This window comes from Nelusetta ayraudi, unplaced genomic scaffold, assembly GCF_046127955.1.
Source record: "Nelusetta ayraudi isolate G7.1 ecotype Tasmania unplaced genomic scaffold, CSIRO-AGI_Nayr_v1 ptg000181l, whole genome shotgun sequence".
NCBI lineage: Eukaryota > Metazoa > Chordata > Actinopteri > Tetraodontiformes > Monacanthidae > Nelusetta > Nelusetta ayraudi.
The window spans coordinates 118,887-140,000 of NW_027466230.1; the positions used below are offsets into that span (position 1 = coordinate 118,887).

Consider the following 21,114-nt stretch of genomic DNA (forward strand, 5'->3'; position numbering starts at 1 on the left):
AGGACAATACTTGTCAGTGTTAGAAGGCACCGGAGCATTGGCTGGTAGGAGAGACAGACAGACAGGACAGGCACCACCTGGGGTCTTTAACTCTGTCTGAGACCACAGTAAGGAGGAGGAAGCTGCCAAATGTGTAGTCTCCAAAATCTCACAGACCACATATCTAGACCCCATCTTCAACCAAAAATCTACCGCAGACCCACAGAAAGTCATCCAGGAAAGCAAGGCTAGAATCTCTGAAGCCAGGACGAGTGTATTTTTTTTTTTTTTTTTTTTGCTCTGTACACTGAGAACCCCCTCCGGTCGTAACCCTCTCGCTTACTCCTTTCGCCGCTGCCCTGCCCCATCTGGCTGCGGGCGAAATAGCTGCGAGTCAGCTGGGACTCTTCTCTTTTTGGCGGAGTGCAGAGCAGCGGAGCTTGAACCATCCAAGATCTTTCACAGGTGTGATAAGACGACTAATTTTAGCATTGGGTGTAATTTAAAAAGGCAGAAGCGTGACCGTCACTCTGGGGCAGAATCTCTCATCGGTGGAAAATCAATTAGCTGCTGCTTCTGAGGTCTTGAGCAGTCCTCGGAAGGGAGACGAGGCCGACTGTGGTTGCGAGACATCCTAACTTAGCCTAGCTCATCCCATCCATTATCCAATGAGGATGGACATAGTGATACTATTTACAACAAACACTGTAGTTTTGCTTAAGGCTGCACTGCATAGACCTGCAGTAACTATAGTTTTTTTTTGTTTTTTTTGTTTTTTTAAATCAATGATAGTCACTTTCTGCACAACCTATACAAATTATTCCTGGTTTGATTCACAATTTGAGTTACAAGGATTCATTTCACTCTGTAAATAAGACCACTTATTTCTCTTTGTCAAAGGGTGGACCCAGAACAGAAATTCATTTTAAGGTCATTACCAGGCATGGCCTGATGCATAGTGAACGAGATAGGAGAATGTGATGTCCATGACAACCTCCTCTGTCCCTTCTTTGCTTAACAGTTTTAGTAATAATACTGTGAAGGTAAATGATGTTCAGTTGGGCACTGTCATGTTGAGTGCCGTCATTATTTATGATTAAACACTTATACCTCTCTGTTTCGCCTGTACTTAGGCCAATGCTTGATGAGTATTTAATTGAGTGCTATTGCATTAATTGAAGTTCATGCTTTCTAGTTCTGCTTTGACGATCAGAGTCGGAAAACTTGGAGGAGCCTGTAAGACAGATGTGCCCGCTGGCCAAAGACGTGGTCAGCGGGAGCAGTGAAGGGACACAGGAAGCGTCTGGGGGGATCCAATGACTAATGACACATGCATCAGATGCACGATCACGATTTTTGGGTCAATTGCTTGGGAGAACTTTGCCACTGGATATTTCTCAGTTCAAATGTAACAGGTGAGAGAAAGAAACTTAAGGCACAAGTTGAACTGCTGCAACCGAGAAACCCACCCAACCCAAAGAAGAAAGGAAATCCTGAAACAAAAGCAAGATGCAAAAAGAAACGTGGATCCATTGCTTATATTCTGAATTTTCTTCCTTGAAAAAATATAAACCGCTTGCCAAATCCACATTTACAGTAGACAGGGTTTAACAAAGGCTTGACATGTCGACACAAATCAGATCCGAGATGGCTACATTCTAGAGTGCACACAGGAATGCAATACATCGATGTCAACATGCCGCAGAGTTTGTCAAACCCTGGTTCAGATTTGATTTGAATAATACATCCTGACATGGAATACTGAGACTTTGGTTTCTAAATCTAAATACTTGATTTATTTTTAAAAAATATTTCAGAGGACATAGATTAAAAATCATGTGGAGTAAAAAGTCTGGGCTTAACTTTTTTTTTCTTTTTTTTGAAACACTGACTGGGAGCCACGTCTGAATTGTCCAATCACGATTCAGACTTGGGCCTTGGTTTGACGCTTTTGGCTGCGCAGCCTGCATATACAAATTGATTAAAACGATCCATGCTCTCTGGAATGGAAATCCACACCATCAAAGGCCAAAACATAAGGCTGGAACAAGCATGTAAGTGCTGCATTTGATTGATGCAAATGTATGGTTTTTCATAGTGCATTAAACCAATTTTAAGGTTTACCAAGAACACACCTGATATTCCTCCTGTATGCAATTCCGCCCTGGATACAAACGCACACACAATGAGTGTATAAATGAATATATGCGGTTCCTACTGTCTGAAAACAAACTTGTCTTGAGTCACACCCATGTCTGTTTTTTTGGTTATAAAACAATACACAACTTTCATTGTCTATGGTACAAGAATTCTATTTGATATACTGTATTCCACTACATGTCTATGAGCTGGTTTCTCATTGTACAAGGCAAGATAACAGTGGACTTTGTTTCTATGTACAGTCTGTGGGAGCCTCGTCCACTATATTGCCTATGTGTCACTACTCGGGACGGGCCAGAGCGGACAGAAACTAAATGAGACAGAGGGTTCGGCTGAGGGAGCGCAAGCAACGGGACATGGAAAACACACCTGGGAGCACAAAGGGGCGATGAAGATGAGTGGCAGGCACCAGGGAGGGCTAGAGAGAAGAAAAAAAAAAATTGGAGTGTCGAGCAAACACGGGGACCGGTTGGTGAGGAGCTGCCGGCAATTATCACTTCCTTCTCAGAGAGGAGACGAAAGCGAGGAGGGTAGAGATGGAGGCGGGAGCAAAGCGCAGGGAACAAGCAATAAGGTAAGGTGGCTTCATTACCGCTCTATCATCCAACACGTCTTTGACAAGCTCCCTTGCAAAGGCAAAAATAAGCAGAGCTGCACAGTTTAATATGAATCCTTCCCCCCTCCCCTTGCTGGTAAATATATGGCTAAAGCCACATTCAGATATCATTAAGTACCATACACATCACTGTATCAGATACATAAAGAATCACATAATATCCTACACTATCATAAGTACCACACGTTTGTTTTGTTTTTTAATGTCATCAAGATTCAGTATCAGTTAGTACCGTATAGTGCCATTATAAACGAAGGTCCGATGAATCCTGGAAATGCTCGTGTCTGCTTGGTTCCGGCAAACAGAGGGACGCCGCTCCCAGTCTCCCCTCCTGCTCTTGTTTCTCCAGTGCAGAACCAACGGACCAGAGAGGCGAAACAAGTCAAAGTGCACCGAGAACTCCCAGGATTAGGGCCGCTGCAGAAGTGCTCCGTCAACTTCTCCCACTTCCTCTCACACAGTTGCTCATTCTCTGCAGGTCCTACTGGCTGGCGGGAACCCACAACTCATCCCTGCTCACGGCCCGGCCTCTGCGCTTCCCACCTTTGGCCAGCGGAGGTACGGCTCGCGCTTGATGGACCACATTTTCAATTGTTGCTGAGATGGCGTCGTTATGTGCGAACTCCAGAGGCTCCGGGGTCAGACCCGCTTGTCTGCCGTGTCTCCCCGGCAGGTCAATGCACCTCTCCAGCACAGGCATCCCCAGAGTCCTCCCATCGGCCCGCCGACCGCCAAACAGATCCAAACCCAGGGCATTAGCGATGTCCTCCTCCTGGCCCACGGACACGTCTGGCTCCTCTACGGGCTGCTTTCGGGGCCGGCCGGGCCGTCTTTTAACGACATTGTTCCCCGTCTTGGCTTGCCGCTGTAGCCGCTTGGCACGGAGAATCTTCTGCACATGCTCAAAGTTCAAAGAATGCATCCTCCTCACGTCCTTCTGGATCTGCTCTACTTCACGCCGCTTGTATCTCCGCTTACCGGGAACACCTGGAAGAGAAGAGGCACGATAAAGTCAACAAACAGCAGAGCAAGGTTTATCTGGCCCTTTTATGTTAACATGTCAGTCAAAGAAGAAGCAGCCTCGGAAAAGCGAGGAAACACGTCATGCCAATCTAATTCACAGAGATCTTTTTTTTTTCTTTTTTTCGCTTGCTTCAAGAGCTTCCTGCTAATTTTGACATATTCATGTAAGCTTTTCAAAGCCCAGCTGAGCCAGGAGAGCAGATCCTATCCTGTAATTGTCTACTAGAGAGCAGCGAGTAGGGGAGGAAATAAGGAGATCCTATTCTGCGAGCAGGAAACCCACAGAAATGTCTCCTTCAACCATTTGATATGTCGCTACACAATAACATCCCTGCGCATCTGGAGTGCAGACAGCCAAAGTTACACACACAAATACACAAAAAAACACACATATCCATATCCACATGCACATGCACAAACACAAAAACGCTGCTCCATATGCATGCAAATATGCAGCAGTAATGAATTCCGCTTTTAATGGACCAGCAAAAGATTCTGGGGCCATATTGTTTCCTTTCCACAGATGAACTGGGCAGTATGCCCTTTGAACAGGCTTCCTTTCTTTCTTTCTTCCTTTCTTTCTTTCTTTTCCTCCCTTCCTCCTATCTTTTCACCCCTCCCTCCCTTCTCTTCACTCTTCGCGAGCAGCGATGTGCTGCCCTCCGATTTTCAATCGAACTGCGAACATTGCACCATTTCATTTCCGTCTCCATTTCAGAAACCGCTTCCTGCTCTCGGCCCGTCTTTGTCATTCTTTTTGTTTCCCATCTCTGTCCCATTCCACACACCCCGCCACCCGCTCCCACCCCCAGCCCCTCTCTCCGCTTGGGCACAGTTCCTGAGGCTCAGACTGAGTCATTGCCAAAATGGAGGAAAAGCACAATCAGTCACCATTCCCCAAGCTTTGCGCTTGCGTACAAAGTGTTTGCTCTTTTTTTTTTTCTGAGCTTCTACTCTTATTCCTGTCCTCCAAAACCATTTCATCCATTCCTTAGGAACCCGCTGATGCAATGCAGCAGCTTTGCAGAATCACAACGGCTCTGAGCGCGCAAACACCGTCTGATGCAAAACACATGTTTTATGTCACAGGAACGCAAGACGGGCACACGTTCTCTCTGGTGTTTAAAAGCTTCATAGAATTTGTGAATGTCTGACAACCGCTAGAGAGGCTTGTAACAGCGTCATTACACAATGCAACGTACATTTTAAAGACAACAATGAATTGAATTGCTATTACATAATTAAGCATTAGGAGTCCCCTTATTAGGTGCGTGCTGATGAAAGGTAAGCAACAAAGAGCTGGGCGATAAATAGAGGCTCTTCCATTCATAACTCAGCTCAACATCTCAGTGCATTGTTGCCGCATGAATTCATGCTGGACAGTGAAATTAGTCTAATGCAAAAAGCACTAAGTAGCGGTAGTTTACGAGGTGCGCAGAGGTGTGCGCGCACACAGCCCTCTCACAGTCACACACGCACGCACACTACAAAGTAGCAGAAATTTATGGGCTGCATACACGGAACATAAAACCGGTGACCTTCAGCGGTGCGAGGGGGCGTATGGCACTGACGACCTGTTTCTCCGTGGACAGGGAAGCCACCACGGCACAGTGACGGGCGCTCGCTCGACTGGGAGTTTGTAAATCACGCCTTAATACAAGCGGTTTGAGGCGATCTCCTCTGAGAGCCACTGTGTGCAGTTATTTACCAAAGACCGGTTCTCACTGCAGTCTCTTGGAAGTCTTCAGCAAAGCAGGTCATCTTCCAACACAAACACAGTACAAAAATGAAGCGTCACTTCGTCCTGTCTGAAACCTGGTCAGGGGCACTGCAGGGCCAGCGGAGGAGAATCTCCTATCTGCATGAGTTTGTGCACGGGGATCAATCAGCGTGTGCACGTGTGTGTATCAGACTGAAGGAGCCAGCGTGTTTATGTGGCGTGCGTGCACGCGCAACGCTGTTCTAATTGGGGTAAGGCTGTGAAGTGAGGCCGTAAGTCACGGCGGAGGGGGAGGAGGAGGAGGAGCAGCCCGGGGGGGGAGGAGAGCGGGGGGTGGGGGGAGGCGGGGGAGGGGAGAGGAGGCAGAGAGAGAAAGGGAAGAAATGAAGGGGGGAGGGGGGAGGAAGAGGCGGAGGAAAACAAGGGGAAGCGTATGCATGCGGGGGACGGTGGGAGAGAGGCAGATGGGGAGCAGCGGCGGGAACTGCAGGGACGAGCGCAAGGGTAAAAGGGACGAGACGGGGAAGGCAGCGGAGGCAAAACAAGAGGGATATGGAAAGGTTGCGTGCTGCCGTGTGTCTGTGTGTGTCTGTGTGTGTCTGTGTGTGTGTGCGTGTATGAGTCATATGTTCTGGATCCCCCAGGATGAGGGGGTGAGGGGGGTTGGGGGTGGAGGGGGCCTGTATTCTAACTGAGCCCCTGACTTCTCCTCCCTGCCACTGGACTAGGCCCCAGTCATTAAACCCCTGGCTGCCAGCCAGCTCTTTTTACACAGGCAAGGGCCTTTTACGGCGTGTCTGTAGAAAATAAATCACACTGTGTGAATAATATATCTTTGGCAGAGGCATTGGCAGGAGAGGAGGAAGGGAGGGGAGGAAGGAGAAATTGGTGAATTATAGTCATCTCCATCCATGCATTACGTTCCCCCTCTCCCCGGCCAGATGTGCTCAAAGACAGCAGAATACAAAATATATCCATGTACATATTCGCCGGAGAAGATTTAGGGGGACGTGGGGGTTCCCGCTCTCTTTGTCTGCTCTACGTCCTGATGTTGCAACATTCTGCAAACGGTATTCATAAAAAAAGGACAATTGATTTGTAGAATGGTTCAAGGCATGTATGATCTAGCATATCGTTAGCCTAATAGCATAAGTGCCTCAATCATTTTTTGGCCAAACTGTGATGTCTGGGAAAAAATAAAATAAAATACCAATGTGCTTGATAAAAAAAAGTGTTTTTTCTTGTTTTCCAAAAACGGTCAAATATGACTTAGGCAACTGTGCTATTAGGCTAACAATATACATTTCATTTGGAAAAGGGCTCAAACCAACAAGGAGACAAACTCTAGGAAAGTGGATAATATGCAGGAAAGTAATAGCTTTTCACACTGCGACAAACTCCACATCAAAAAAACCACACCAAAAAAACACAGATGTACTTTGGTTGTATTCTATTTTCTGACAGTATGCAAATTCTGCATTACTCACTAATGAACAGCCACCACAAAACTCCTCACTACAACTAAATCCACATTTGCAAGAGGAACTCATAAAGAAGTCAAATTTGAGTGACCTGCCGTGGCCCAATTCTCTCCATGCGATAGTCACCCTGTATATTTAATGATGTGCCTCCCATTGGCTTGCAATCAGATCAATAATGAGGTCCACTGCTGTGTAAAGCTGTAAATACCAGCTGAGCACTTCCTGCTAATGCTCCAGTTCAGAAGCTTTCTGCAGGTAAACCGTGGATGGCTTTTATCGTGCGGCGGCTCCACACAGTCTATCCTGAAGTCAATTGGTCTTGTACAGTCCAGCAGGCAACATGCTTGAATCAGCTACAAATGTTAATGGGCATTCAACATGCTAAGCAAACACACAAGACAGTTTTCCAACAACGATGCACGTTTGATGTTTGCTTCTCTCACCAGAGGGGGGAGGACTGGAGCACTCGTTCATCTGTCTCGGCTCCTGCCTGGTTGTTTGGAAGGACATCGGGCCCTGCTCTCCGAACACAGCCAGCCTTGTCTTCCTACTTCTCCCGTTGTGGTCGTCGTCCCGTGACACGGAAAAGAGGTCGGAGGACGACTCCAACCGCTTTGATCGGTTACTGTAGCTGCTCATGAAGCTGTTTATTGGTTGTCGGCTCTGACAGGAGAGGAACTGGCTGTCGGCAAGAGAGTGCGTGGGCAGGTGTTCTGCCTGAAACATCCCCAAACTGGAGCCGGGCCCCGACCCTCGAACACTACCCCTTTGCTTCTCCAGATGCTTCGAGGGCTCGTGACTGGCCAGGTCCTGCCTGTCACCCAGCATGCTCAGCCGCGCGTTGGTCTTCGCCCCGCTGAAGAGTCCGCCCAGCTCTTGCCGGTCCCGCAGGGAAAGCAGGGGCTCGTCCTTGTGCTTATGCTTGTGCTTGTGCTTCCTCTTGTGGATCCGAACCCCTGCGAGTCCACCGGCGCCGCCGCCACCGAGAGATCCCAGACCCTCCCCTCTCACGGTGGGACCCTGGAGTGGGCCGCTAGCGCTGCGAAGCTTAGCTCCGGGTTGGAGTTTGGAGAGTCCGGCGGGGTGGAATGCCTTGGGAGGTGGGACGGCTGGCCTCATGAAGGGAGAAGGTGGTGCGGGTCCCAGCGAGTGGTGGGGCAGGTAAAATGGGGGAGCAGGAGGAAAGTACCCCAGACTCAGTGGAGGTGCGTAAGGCATCGCATACGGTGCTGCATAGTAATTTGCTCCAGCTAGCGGGTAACCATATCCTTGGACAAAAGGCAGCTTTGATGTAACTGGCTCGCTGCTTTTGGCCGGACGGCCGCGTCTCCGTTTAGCCTTCATGTCAGCACTCCGCCGAAGGTACGAACTGGAGTCACAGGAATAGGAGTCGTAGGTTACTGGGTAGTAATGGTGGAAGTTGAGGCGGAAAATAGAGGGGTAAGGGTGCTGGGGGTAGCAGGTGTAACGTCTGTGAGACACTCGTAGCTGCTGCAGCTTGGACACAACCTGCAGGAGAAAATTGATGATATGCACAATTAGGGAGTTACAGCCAGTTGCATTGTGCGCATTAGATAACACGGAGAATTCAGAATAACGTTTCTCACCTCCTCCAGCTCAGAGAGGAAATGAAGATGATCCCGGCTTTGTAGGCACTTCCTCTTCCGCCGATGGTGTTTTTGTTTCTTTTCCTGCTGTGTCAGAAAGCTGTCGACGACAGTTCCTTGACGCTCACAGCGCGCTCTGCCGCCCCTGCTGGTTGCTTCCAGGGCTGCTGCCTCCGCAGCCTCAAAACCGCAGAGATCAAATGAGTACCTGTGGGAGCAAAGCACAAGCCGTGAACCACCGCCCGTATGCGGGTTTGAGCAAGAAAGAGAAGACGAAGAGTAGCAATGTACAGCACCTGCGGCGCGACGCAGGGCCCTTTTCCGTTTGGTCCGAGGTGCTGTTGTTGTCCGTCCCGATCCCGCTGTCGCTAGGGATGGTCTCCTCGCTGTGCGACTCGCTGATAGGGGACAGGGTTGCCTCTTTCACCGACGCCCCCTCTGACAAGTGAGAGGGCGAATTAGCCAGAAGGCGCGGCGGCGATAGTTTCCACCCCCCGGAGAGAAAGGTCCTGCCGGGCAGCTTTGAGGTCAGGGCTGAGATGGGCTGCAAACTGGGCATCGTGGCATCAGAGTGGCTGGTTCTTACTGACGGAGCACCGGAGCTCGGGGACGAGGACGTGGAAGGCACTGCAGGGCTTTCATAGAGACTGGACACAGAGACGGGCAGTAAGGGCTTGTCCCTCACTGCTTTGGTGGGGGCCAAGCCCTGGGTCTCCGACCTGGGTTTGCGACCTCTCTTCTTGCCAATGTAGATGGTCCCTCTCTTGCTGACATTGATCTGCTTCCCTAGGCGAGCCTCGATGGTGGACGCCATGGCGCTCATGGCGGAGGTGACCGGGGCCGAGGACGACTTCAGGGCCAGAGCGCCGTTCTGGCTGGAGCCTGCGAGGATCTCGTTCAGGATGCTCTGCATTTTTCCAAGCTTCACCCGGTTGACTGGCCTGGAGTTGCCTCTGCCGCGCTTCAGCAGCAGACCTTTGGCGCTGGTGGTGGTCGACGAGGCCATCTGCACCAGCGTGTTGAGAGCGTGCGTCTTTCTTCGGCGGTGCTGCCCTGCGGGGGTGTCCTGTGCCAGCGGGCGGGGCGGGGACGTGGAAGTGCCCTCGTGGATGGTCTCCACCGTCAGGAGAGGCTGCTTCTTGGGTCGTCCTCGCTTCCTCTTGACAGGCGCGTGAACAGTCAAGCTGTCGGTGTTGGCGTACAGAGGGCTGGCGGGGGTGATTGGGAAAGCCGAAGGTGGCTCGGCCAAGGTTGAGAGGCCACCCCGGGTGTCTTTCTGGGGTACTGCGAGGCTGGCATGGCTTTTTGCTTTCAGGTAGGACCATCTGTCCTTGGCCTTGTTTGGTCTGGAACTTGTTGTGGAGCTGGTGCCGTCACTGTTGCTGGGACTCGGTGCCATTCTGGGCCTGGGGCTCGGAATAGGGCTAATATTAGGCCTTGATTTGGGGCTGGGGATGGGACTGATGCTACCCCTGGAACTGGCGCTGGGGATGGGACTGGGAAGTCTGGGGTTTGCGGTAAGACTGGGTTTGCTGTGGTGATTGTGAACGGGCTCTCTGTGTTTCATGATGTCTGCATTGATCCGGGGACGACCCACAGGGTTCTTTTTGATTCGGTTTGCCGACTCTGGATCAATCCCACTTGAGAGCATCTCTCCTCGTTCTAATCTGTCTCCCTTCTCTTTCTTATCACCTTTGTCGGCTCGTTCCGTTTTTTCTGTCCTCTCTCTGCAGATATCCACCTGACTCGTGAGTGGAGAATGGTTTTTGTGAGTGTCCATCTTATATGCTACTTTGGGTTCTGGAGGCCCGTGCAAGTGTTTCTCTGCACTCTCAGAGTCTTGCCGTAGAGCTGACTGCGCTTCCACAGAAAAAGAGTCGTCAAAAGAAGGCCTCCGACGCCTCTTTCGTCCTTTGCCTTCCTCTGTTAGCATGGGCATCCTCCTGTCTTCTTCCTCCCCTCTACGCCCAGCAAGTCCTCTCTCTCGATCCTCTTTTCTCCTCTCCTCAGTTTCTTCATGGAACCGCTCAGCTGTATCCTCTTGCCTGTACTTTTGCCTCTCCTCTGAATTAGTTGGGCTCTCCGATCCTTTCTCTGGCTGTCTTCCCCATGGTGCATCAGCACTATGGGGATTACAGAACATCCTCTGGGAGTCCTTCCTGCCGTACTTCCTCTTGATGTTCCCAAAGAGCTGCTCGCTGACTTCTTGCAAACCCTTGCCCCTGGGGAGATGTACAGGGAGAGAAATTATGAGTGGAAAAGAAGGAAAGGAAAAAAAAAATCTATGCAACCAATGCTATATAATCTGTACCAATGTCACCAGAAAGGTGAAATGCAGCTGCAATAGATTATGGGAATGTTACAAATTAGATTGCAAAAAAATATAATGCACAAGTGGAGCAGTTGAAGGGTGAATAAAACAATGTAATATGTCCTCAACCCACACTGATTTTAATTCCACATTAAAGCTTTATAAAGACGATTTTCTGTTTGCAGTTTAAAGACAATTTGATTCCACATTGTGTTAATTATTCTCTTGTCCCAGTTGCTATATTAAACAAATTCAGAACTGGCATATCTTCATAAGCGCTTACGTTAACATTTAACAGTAGTTAATAAAATAGAAGCTGTAAGTAGCTAACAGCAGTTAACAAGCTGTACAATATGTGCTTAAATCCCAACTCGGTGCAGTTTCTCATCCACAGGGCACAGTAATAGCAGAAATGACACAGTGAGACGAACCCTACCTGCTGAGAGAGGTCAGGTTGAGAATGCTAGCGTCAGTAACCACGGGCAACTGCAGGTCTGGAGTCAGAGACCTCTGTGGTGAGGGACTCTGGGCCACTATCCTTGAGAAAGGCTGGGTCGACTCGAGCAGAGAGCCCTGGCCGCCTCCTGCCAGCTCCCTGGCTGGCTCAAAATCTGACGAATGGGCGGGGGGTGCAGAAGATGTGGTAGATGTGATCCAGTCGGCACTGATTTGCTGCGCGTGCCCATGGACGTGCTGGAATTGCTCGGTGAGGGCGTGCTGGCTCGGCTCGGCGTGTGCTGGAAGGAGAGAGTTGCGATGCTGGTGTTTGGGCGGAGTGTGAACTCCCAGTAGATGCAGCAGGCCTCCCTCTCTCTGCTCAGGCATCCTGAACTGGCGCTCGTATGTCTGGGAACGACAGAAGAGAGAAACAACGTCTTGGTTACTACACGCACAAACTGCGATCACAAAACAGCTTTATATCGACAACAATGGCGGCGAGACTGCGGCAATTAGGCGGCAATGATAACGCGATCGTGAGACTGTGACTCATCGTTTTCGGCGTTTATGACTGAGATAAGACATGGCGCCCAATTCAATTCTACTCGTAGCTTCTCTTTTTGTTAGTAGATTTCAAATCAGCGGCCAGCTGTGCTGTGATATGGCATATTTGCCTTCTACTGCAAGACTGAAGCCTTTAATACATTTGCGAGCAATGAGCGCTGTGCCGCAAAACAAAGACTTGTTTACAGAGCAATTAAATTCCTGTGGTAAGGATGTTTCATGCTGTGAGAGCTCAGGGATGGAGACGGGGGTTTCTCTCGGCACACAGTATTAAACACATTAGCTTTGTTCAGTCGTGTCCCTCGCTGCCCTAGACTCCAAAGTAATCACCATAAATTAAAGGTCTCATATTATGCTAAATTCACTTTAGCCCGTGTTTCGTAACGACTGACTGTGTCTCTATCCGGTCAATAAACTGAATTGTAAAAAAAAAAGTCAGTCCCTTTCTTCTTTTGTCTGCTCCATTTTTCAAAAGGTAAACACACAATTGTGGTAATCAGCCCTTCATGTTTTCACAAAGGACGCCGAGAGACTCCAGGTAGAAAACAATCCCCAGACAGGTTCTCATTCTGTCCTCTGAGACCACCTAGCACCTGCCTGGATTTCATCTCCTTCCAAACATTTTTTTAAAACAGGAAGCAAAAAAACTCAGCGTTTTGGCAGCGTGCTGTAAACAGAGGATTAAATATGATATTTTATGGAGATCAATAGAGTTTTGGGACAAATCTGGGATAATTAATGATAATCATCCAAGGCTGCAATGAAAAACAAAGATCTGAAGATCTGCATAATAAGCACCTTAAAAACTCCCACTGTAATTATCTCTCTTAAGGAAAAAACAATATATATATATGCAATACTATTTTTAAGGTCGCACAGCCATCTACTTTTTCCAATAAAGTATAACACAACCTTTACACACACAGTGGCCAGGTTATGTAAAGAAAATGCACACGCCTGATGTAAGCCTGCGCCATGTGAACACATGCAGTGACACGGCGATCGCAGCATAATCATCGTACCGCTGCAAGGTGGGAAATAGAGCAGCGGATGGCCTTTGTGGTTTAGCCTGTTATTAACAAACTCAATATGACGCAACCAGACACTGTTCAGATGTGCTGCAGGGAGATGTATCCTAACCACAAGCCCGCGTCGAAGCACACGCACACGCACACGCACACGCACACACACACACACTGCTGGCAGCTCTTGACACAGTGTTACTGTTTACTGCAATCGCTTTCAGTATATGTTTGCAGACTGAAGTACTGTTAAGTCCCGTCTTCACACATATGGGCATGTACATGCCAGTAGACTGTAGAATGGATGGATTAGTAGTACTTGGTGCCAACTGAATAGAAATTAAAATTAAATGAACCTACATAGAATAAAAAAATCTCATAGTTCTAATTATGATGCACGTACTTCTAAGAACAAACACATTCATCTTAAGTGTGTTTCACAATAGCCCAACAACAGCCACATATTTCCTGTATGCAAGACACGCGCATTAAAAAAACAACAGACGTGGACAGTAAGAACACCCACACACACACACACTTTCGGCTCAGACCACCCAAAGATGCGTATGCACGTGTATGCAAATGTGATGTTGTGTGTGCGGCGACACCGAAGACGAGGCACCGTGGGTCCGCAGAGGGATAAAATGACAGACATCCGATACACACATGCTTTCTCATTTAACCTCTTCAAGGGTACCTGCTGTTTCAGGTTAGCGGAGGGCAAAACAAAAAAGGGACGGAGGCAGAGTGACACAGCGAGCAAGGCAAGCGTGCGCGCACACACACACACACACACACACACACACACACACACACACACACACACACAAAAAAAAAATAAAGTATACACGCAAATGTTTTCATCCTCCCAACTGATCTCGAGATAAAAAAAGAAGAAGATGCACAGACACCTTAAAGTTCTCTGTTGGGGAGCGAAAAAGCGACAGAGAAAGAGGAGCTCACTCCCCCCCCCCCCCTTTTTCTGTTTTGCAGTTCGCTTATTGGCACACGTTCAGCTTTTTGTTCTTAGTTTCCGCCCCGCCACCACCGCCCCGTCCCCGCCCCCTCCCCCTCCCTCCCCCCATCCTCTGCCTGCGAGAAGCACTTCCAGGGAGAGGACGCTCGCTGTCGCGCGTTCACACACACAAGCGCATGTAAGTAAGTAGACGTGAGGCTGCGCTGCGGTCAGCGCAGTGCGAAACGCTCCGGCGCCTCTTCGCCTCACTCAGACGCCTCGTCCCCTTTCGTCGCTGAATTGGCTTTTCGCGACGCAGTCGACAGAAACTCGACATTGCAACGCGCAGCAAACGCTCCTCCATTAGCCCTCGTCAGTGTGCTGGACAAGCCCGTCAAAAACCCTTCTTCAGACACTGGCCTGGCATGGGCCTGGCAAGCCACGACTGGGATATTTCCTCGTGGTTCCTGTCAAGGGAATTAGCATCTCCCTGTGCTACTGCCGGCCTGCAGCAGGGGGCGGCGGTCAGACTGGACTCTGACCCTGCGGAGGCACCCAGGAGCGAGAGAGCGGCGGTGAGGGATCAACATGGTTTTTTTCTCCCCCACCCTTCGCTTTTCACTTCCACTAGGCCCTTGTGATGAACTCTAGATGAGCCTCGATCAGAATAACTGCAGGGTAAAGAGTCGCTTTCTTGATGCGGCTCCCCGAGCGAGAGCTGCGGGCTCTCCGGCAGCCGAGTGCAGCCGCGATACGGAGCAGCGCATTCCTTTCCTCTGGTGATGTAACCATCAGATAAGGTCAGCGGAGAGGGTTGGGGGTGCGGGGGGGGGGTAATATGTGACTAAGTGCCGCAATCACCCTTAACTGAAAGGCACTTTGCCAATGAGTCAGCATACATTAAGTGACAAGCGCGCCTCGGCCTCTTCGCGCCCAGAACCGAGTCGTCCACCTTTCTGCTCCGGTCTCACTGCGACAACCCCTCTTTCCTTTTCCCTCCCCTGCAGCCTCTGGTTTTCCACTGGAGAGGAAAATTAGTGGAACTTCTCGCTAAAACACACACACACACACACACACACACACACACACACACACACACACACACACACACACACACACACACACACACACAAAGAATAGAGGGGGGAGAAGAAGAGAGAAGAAGAGAGAGAGAACACCCTGGCTGCTGCACCATTACACAGGGAAAGAACACCCTAAACAGGCACGCCCAGATCTCACAAGCCCGCACACATGCGCACACACACACACACACGTATACGGCGGCAAACATATACACAAAACTTGCGGCGCGCAAACACAAGCGGACGCGCACACAAACACGCTGCCCTTCAAATAGTTTTTTCGCAGCCTTTTATTTGGCAGCACGCCCGGTGGTTAGAGTGTTTCATTTTTCCCTGTGTATGGAACTGGGCAGCTGTCCAGGCAGACACACAAAGAGAGGGAGAGAGAGAGAGGGAGAGGGAGAGAGAGAGAGAGGGAGAGAGAGAGAGAGAGAGAGGGAGGGAGAGATACACACAGTGAGAGACAGGGGGAAGGAGGGAGGGAGGGAGAAAAAAAAGGGGATGGGAGGTGGTGGCGCGGTGTGTGTGTGTGTGTGTGTGTGTGTGTGCGTGTGTGGAAGGGGTGGAGGGGGTGAGGGTGGGGTGGGGGTGGGGGGCAGCACTAAAAGAATGAGGAGAGGGAGGGAAGAGGAGGACCAGCAGAAAAACAAGAAGCGAGGTGCCTGGGCCCGTAACAACTAGTTCCCTCTGAAAACCTCATGATGGATATGATCGTCCTCTCTTTTCCCCGGCTCTCTCTCTCTCTCTCTCTCTCTCGCTCGCTCTCACACACACACACACACACACACACACACACACACACACACACACACACACACACACACACACACACACACACACGCAACGCAAACACGCACATTCTCCTTGGCTTTGACACCGTGCAGTTTCCCTCTGCCCCTCTGGCCTTGTGCCGCAACACACACACGCACGCACACACGCACACACACACACACACACACACACAAACCCTGCCCCTCCAACCACCCCCCCACCCCCTCTCCCGCATCCTCATCTCATCCCTCCTTTTCTTCTCCTCCTCTCTTTCCTGGAGCTGACCGTTCTCCCCCCTGTGGGAACTACCCGGTCCGGCCCCCCTTCCCCTCTCCCCCTTCCCCCACCACCAGCGACCCCACCCCCCACCCCCCACCCCCCCACCCCCTCCCCCATCCGCCCACCCCCCCAGTTCCATTGAGAGCGTTGCTTCCCTGTGATCTGAGTTTCTGACAGCTCGGCTTGGTGCGTTTTCTCTCTCTCTCTCTCTCTCTCTCTCTCTCTCTCTCTCTCTCTCTCTCTCTCTCTCACGCACAGCTCCTTTGCAAACAAACACCATGAATACTAACATGGCTTTGTGTCCGCAGCACTTAAAACGCAGTCGAGGTGGTGGGGGGGCGGGGGGATGCGGGGGGACGTGGTGGGAGGGGGGTGAAGGGGGAGGTTACAAAGAAATGGAGGGAAAAGCGACAGAGGAGAAAAGAGAGGAACTGTGTTGATCTTGTGGCCACTCTCACAGACCTCACCCGCCTCCCCAGAACCCCCCCCCCCCCTCCTGCTCTCTCTCACTCCCACCCCTCCTGCCCTCCCTCTCCTCTCACCCCCTGTTCCTCGCTCTTCCCACCAGTTCTCCCGGGAATAAAGACTTCCATTCATGCACCCGAGGAGACCCACAGCAGGGGAGGGAGGGAGGGCGAGAGAGAGAGAGAGAGAGAGAGAGAAAGGGACGGGGCGAGGATAGGGGTCGGAGGAGGAGGGGGGGTCAAGGTGGGATGGTTTGAGGATCACGGCGATCGGGCCCCCGCCCGGGGATTGCGTGTTGTTTTTTTGTGCGCTCTGCCTCGGCTGACGGCTCGACACCGCCCGATCTGGTGGCATCCAGAGCGCCTCAGCCTGAGGAAAGCTTGCCGGTGGGAAAGACGGCAAGTTGGGCATCGTCCCAGCATTTCCACCGGCGGATTAAGACTCTAATCTGCGCGCTAGCGTCAGCGGGAAAGGATCGGCGTCAGAGAGAGAGAAACTGGGAATAAACAGTTTAGAGAAAGAAACCATCAATGACTCCATTATTATTTTTGTGGCCCGAAGCTTCGTTGCGTGTCCTCCCTGCTGCTGCTGCGCCGTCAAACGTTTCATCTGTGGGCCCTTTCACGTACTGTACAGCCGAAGCCGGAGATTTAATGCGCAGCAGTGGGTCTGGAGTGAAACGTTCCCCCCTCTGTATCCGCGGCATTAATCCTTCCGATCGGAGGGCTCGGGAAGATAGCGGCGCAGACACCCAGGAGTCTCCTTGTCAAACTCCCTTCAGACACGCTCCGACGTGGATGACTCAATTCCAACAAAAGCTAGTGATTGGCTGAGCCGAGGCATGTTATTAGGGCGCAATTGGAGGTTTTCACCCAGACAAGTAATGACAGAGACATTTACATGCTACACAAAGTGTACATCTAATCCCCGGCATTAGCCGTAGCGGCGCGTGCGGAGGCAAATGTGCGTCCTGCCTGTGAATGGCGCTAAGAAGCGCATTAGGAAGGTTGTTTCATAGTGATTATTACAGCGATTATGGGCCAATTGTTCCTTTCAGTGGTTAAACCCCCAGTGACAGCACTTCAGTCCGCGAACGCAAACACGCACGCTCTTTCCAAATACGATGGGGAGGAGGACGGGGGGGGGGGAATCACAAAATGAGAGTAGGTCTAATTTAGCTCCTTAGGCATTAGCCCGATGCTGTTTAACGCATTTACAGGTGCACTTCATTAAGCACTCCAAATATACACATGCACAGCGCAGAGTGCAAAGTGTAAGGGGGAGGGGGGGGGGGGTTTCTCACCAGGTCCCTGTTCGCTGCAAGCCACATGACCCAGTGATGCCACTTCGGTACAACAGGAAACAATTAGCAGCAGCCGATGAGCTGCTCTAAGTCCTCGGGGATGACTTCCTGTGTGGAATGATGGTCGGTTCACCGCAGAAGCAGTGCCGACTGCCTCCCTGGTAAAGCAGCACTGGAGCGAGCTCTTTAAAAGGGATCGGTCACTGAACTCAACTGACTTTGCTTCTTTTCTTTGTGCTTTTGACTTTATGGCAAACGGCCGAGGAAACGCAAACGGGTGACGGGGGGGGGGGGTAATAACGTGAAGTTGGCTCAAGCTCTGAAGGGTAAGACTGGAGAATCTTGAAGGGTTGAGGTTTAAACTGAGCACACCTGAGGAGAAAACCCTCTTAAGCTTGCAATGCAGCCGGTAGCAATCAAAGCATGAAATCTCCGCTCCAGTCTGGATGGTTTTTAGCTGATCTCCGTTTTCAGGGAACCCTGAGTGCAGGAGGAAGCAGTTATTGCAGAAGGATGGATCAGTGTCCTTTAAGTGTCCTTTAAAGGAGGAGGCAATGGCTACAGAGTACAGCCCTGAACAGACTTGTTTCCTCCGTTCATGATGTGGACTGAAGTCATGGACTCAAAAACCACTTTCAAGGCGCACCACAGTTTTTCAAAGGCACCAATGTTTTCCATCATGATGTTCTTGCAGTGTGCGTTGTCCCCAAGAAATGGGAGGAATCTGTTGTGTCATCTGCAGCCTCAAGAAACGTTCCGATTATTTTTCAATTTTATTTTTTTGTCATTTTAACACAAGACAGCCCTTTGCTCAGTTTTAACAATACAGTGAAGCTTCAGCACAGGGGCGGGAAAAAACTTTTCGACGCAATGTGTTCTAAAATTTGACAGAGGGGCTGGAGCAGGACCAGATGGATGGATTGATTTGGTGACCCACCTCATAGGTGGAAAACATATATCATGGGATATGTAGAAAACATGAGGTAATGTCAATTGAAAGTGAACAAAAGCAAAGTTACAAGAAAATATATTTGTTTAAAGTCCCACCAGATTTAGCTCTTTCTTGAAATGACTTTCAAAACACTGAATACGCAGCTATTTAATGACTTACTATTAATATCATTTCTTTAAGTTCAGCGGGTCGGATTGAAAAGCTTAACGGGCCGAATATGGCCACCGTACTGTAGTTTGCCCATCCCTGCTTCAGAATATCACACTGGCTAGCGGTGCTATTTATTTTATATTTTTTTGCCAATATGATCTGTAAAAATAGTAACTGTGAGAACAGTGGAATTGAAAAAAAAAACAACTCAACAATTCATCAAGCCAACCGCTATTCCACTTCAATAACCGAGTCATGCGAGACGTGTATTTTTGCGAAAATGCTTAAAGTCCTCAGATGATCCTCGGCACGGAGGAGTGGGAGTTAAAGAAACACTGTAATGACATCCTCAGTGTCGGCCAGAATGGGCAAAGTGAGACACAATAGTCTTAACCAATCAGGCTGGCCGCCTCCCCTCAGGCCCCCTCGACCAACAATAATGCCTTTGTACGAGGCTCAACTCCACTCGCACGTTCACACACACACACACACACACACACACACACACACACACACACACACACACACACACACACAAACACACACACACACACACACACACACACACAGGAACACAGGAACACACACAGGGCAAAGCACAGCATCCTACACTTTCCGAGAGAGCCAAAGCGAGAGGGTGGGCAGAGGCGCTGCGCCGCTTTTAGCGTAGCGCGAGCGCAAACAGAGCCACGCTAGAATTAGCGTGGGCGCATTTTAGCCGACAACCCGGCTGTGTACGTACACGTCGGCGTGTGTGTTTCCTCCCAGCCCGGGGCACATGACTGCAGCTGCCCCTCTCGCCCCCTTGTCTAAACCGGCACCCCCTCCTTGTTGTAGGTGAGAGGTCACACGGAGTGGCATTCCTCTCCGTCTGAGAGCGAGCGAGCGAGCGAGCGCTACGCCGCGCGGAGGGGCCCCACCAGAGAGAGAGAGAGAGAGAGAGAGAGAGAGAGACTGGGCAGGAAAACACAGGGGGGCAAAAAACGCAACAGAGCAAGGCAGGTAAAAGATGAGGAGTGCCGGGTATTTACGCAAGTGCACGTGTGTTTGTGTGTGTGTGTTTGTGTGTGTGTGTGTGTGTGTGTGTGTGCACGCGCGCACATGTGAGCATATGGGAGTGTGTGCTGAGCTGGACCACTAAACAGAAGACCCTTGTGGCTCTTCCCTGCTTCATAAACACAGCTGTTTGTTTAGTCTGAGCCACCCCAGGGGACGGACACACAGACAGAAGGACAGGCAGACACATTTATATCATTTATTCATGTCCACATCCATACTTAATAGACAGTGAGCGTAAACAAATAGCATAACTACAGACGGATTATTGGACAAAGCCCCCCCCCGCCTCCTTCCTCCCACCTCACAAAAGACTCGGCAAAAACCGACACTCTGTAATGGCCAGACTTGGAGGCATACATAATGATTGGCGGATCTCTTTTGCGTGTGTGTGTGTGTGTGTGTGTGTGTGTGTGTGTGTTTTAAAAAGCAGCTAATTTAAGTCAGCGCTGCTTGGCAATAACAACGGCCACTACAATAAAAGCGCTTTGGAAGAAAATTGCAGACACCAGCTTTTACCCTGTGATCTACCTCCCGCGCCCACACACACACACACACACACACACACACACACACACACACGCACACACGCACACACCTCTTCTGACAGGCGTGTCCCAGACAGCTGATGGGGGCCATCAGATTTCACTGACAAACACACTCGCGCTCGGAGTGAGACACAGTGAAAGTCAATACTCTGCGTCTGTTCCTCCTTCCTTTTGACTCCCGTCGTGCTCCTTTTTCTTCCTCTTCCTCCTTCTTCTTCCTGAGCCCCCCCACCAGCCCAGCCCCCCCACCCTCGAGCAGAACATCAGCTCCTGTCCCTGATGGACGTCCCCCTCAAAAGCCACAATATTGACTCCACCTCCCCCGCCCGCCCGGCCCCCCCAGCAGATTAACCGCACAGACCGAGCCCCCCACCTCCACAAAGCTGCCGCTGCCAGAAACACATGATGCCGCCGCGCCGATGCTGAGATTCGACATCAAGTACAACCGCAGGGGAACATCGCGAACACGGCTTCCACCCCGCCCCAAAGACCCTCCAGACAACATCACAGCTCTGTCACTTCACCGATGCAAGTCTGTTTGCTTATGGAGTGCACACTTAACGGTTCATTGATCCCTCTGCCATAAAAAAAAAAAAAAAAAACAAACACACAGGCTCCCTCGTTTGACGGTC

At 50.4% G+C, this 21,114-nt stretch overlaps 1 protein-coding gene across 1 annotated transcript in view; it reads right to left on the reverse strand.

The window, feature by feature from the left end:
- Window positions 1-254: 254 nt before the first annotated feature.
- setbp1 (SET binding protein 1) overlaps window positions 255-21,114 on the reverse strand; it is a 35,033-nt gene continuing 14,173 nt past the window's right edge. The window contains exons 3-7 of the mRNA XM_076015153.1: window positions 11,334-11,743; window positions 8,883-10,808; window positions 8,587-8,794; window positions 7,423-8,488; window positions 255-3,742 (exon numbers count right to left, since the gene is read on the reverse strand). Coding sequence (XP_075871268.1) covers window positions 3,237-3,742; window positions 7,423-8,488; window positions 8,587-8,794; window positions 8,883-10,808; window positions 11,334-11,743 — 4,116 coding nt within the window. The 3' untranslated portion in view covers window positions 255-3,236. The remainder of the gene's footprint in view (window positions 3,743-7,422; window positions 8,489-8,586; window positions 8,795-8,882; window positions 10,809-11,333; window positions 11,744-21,114) is intronic.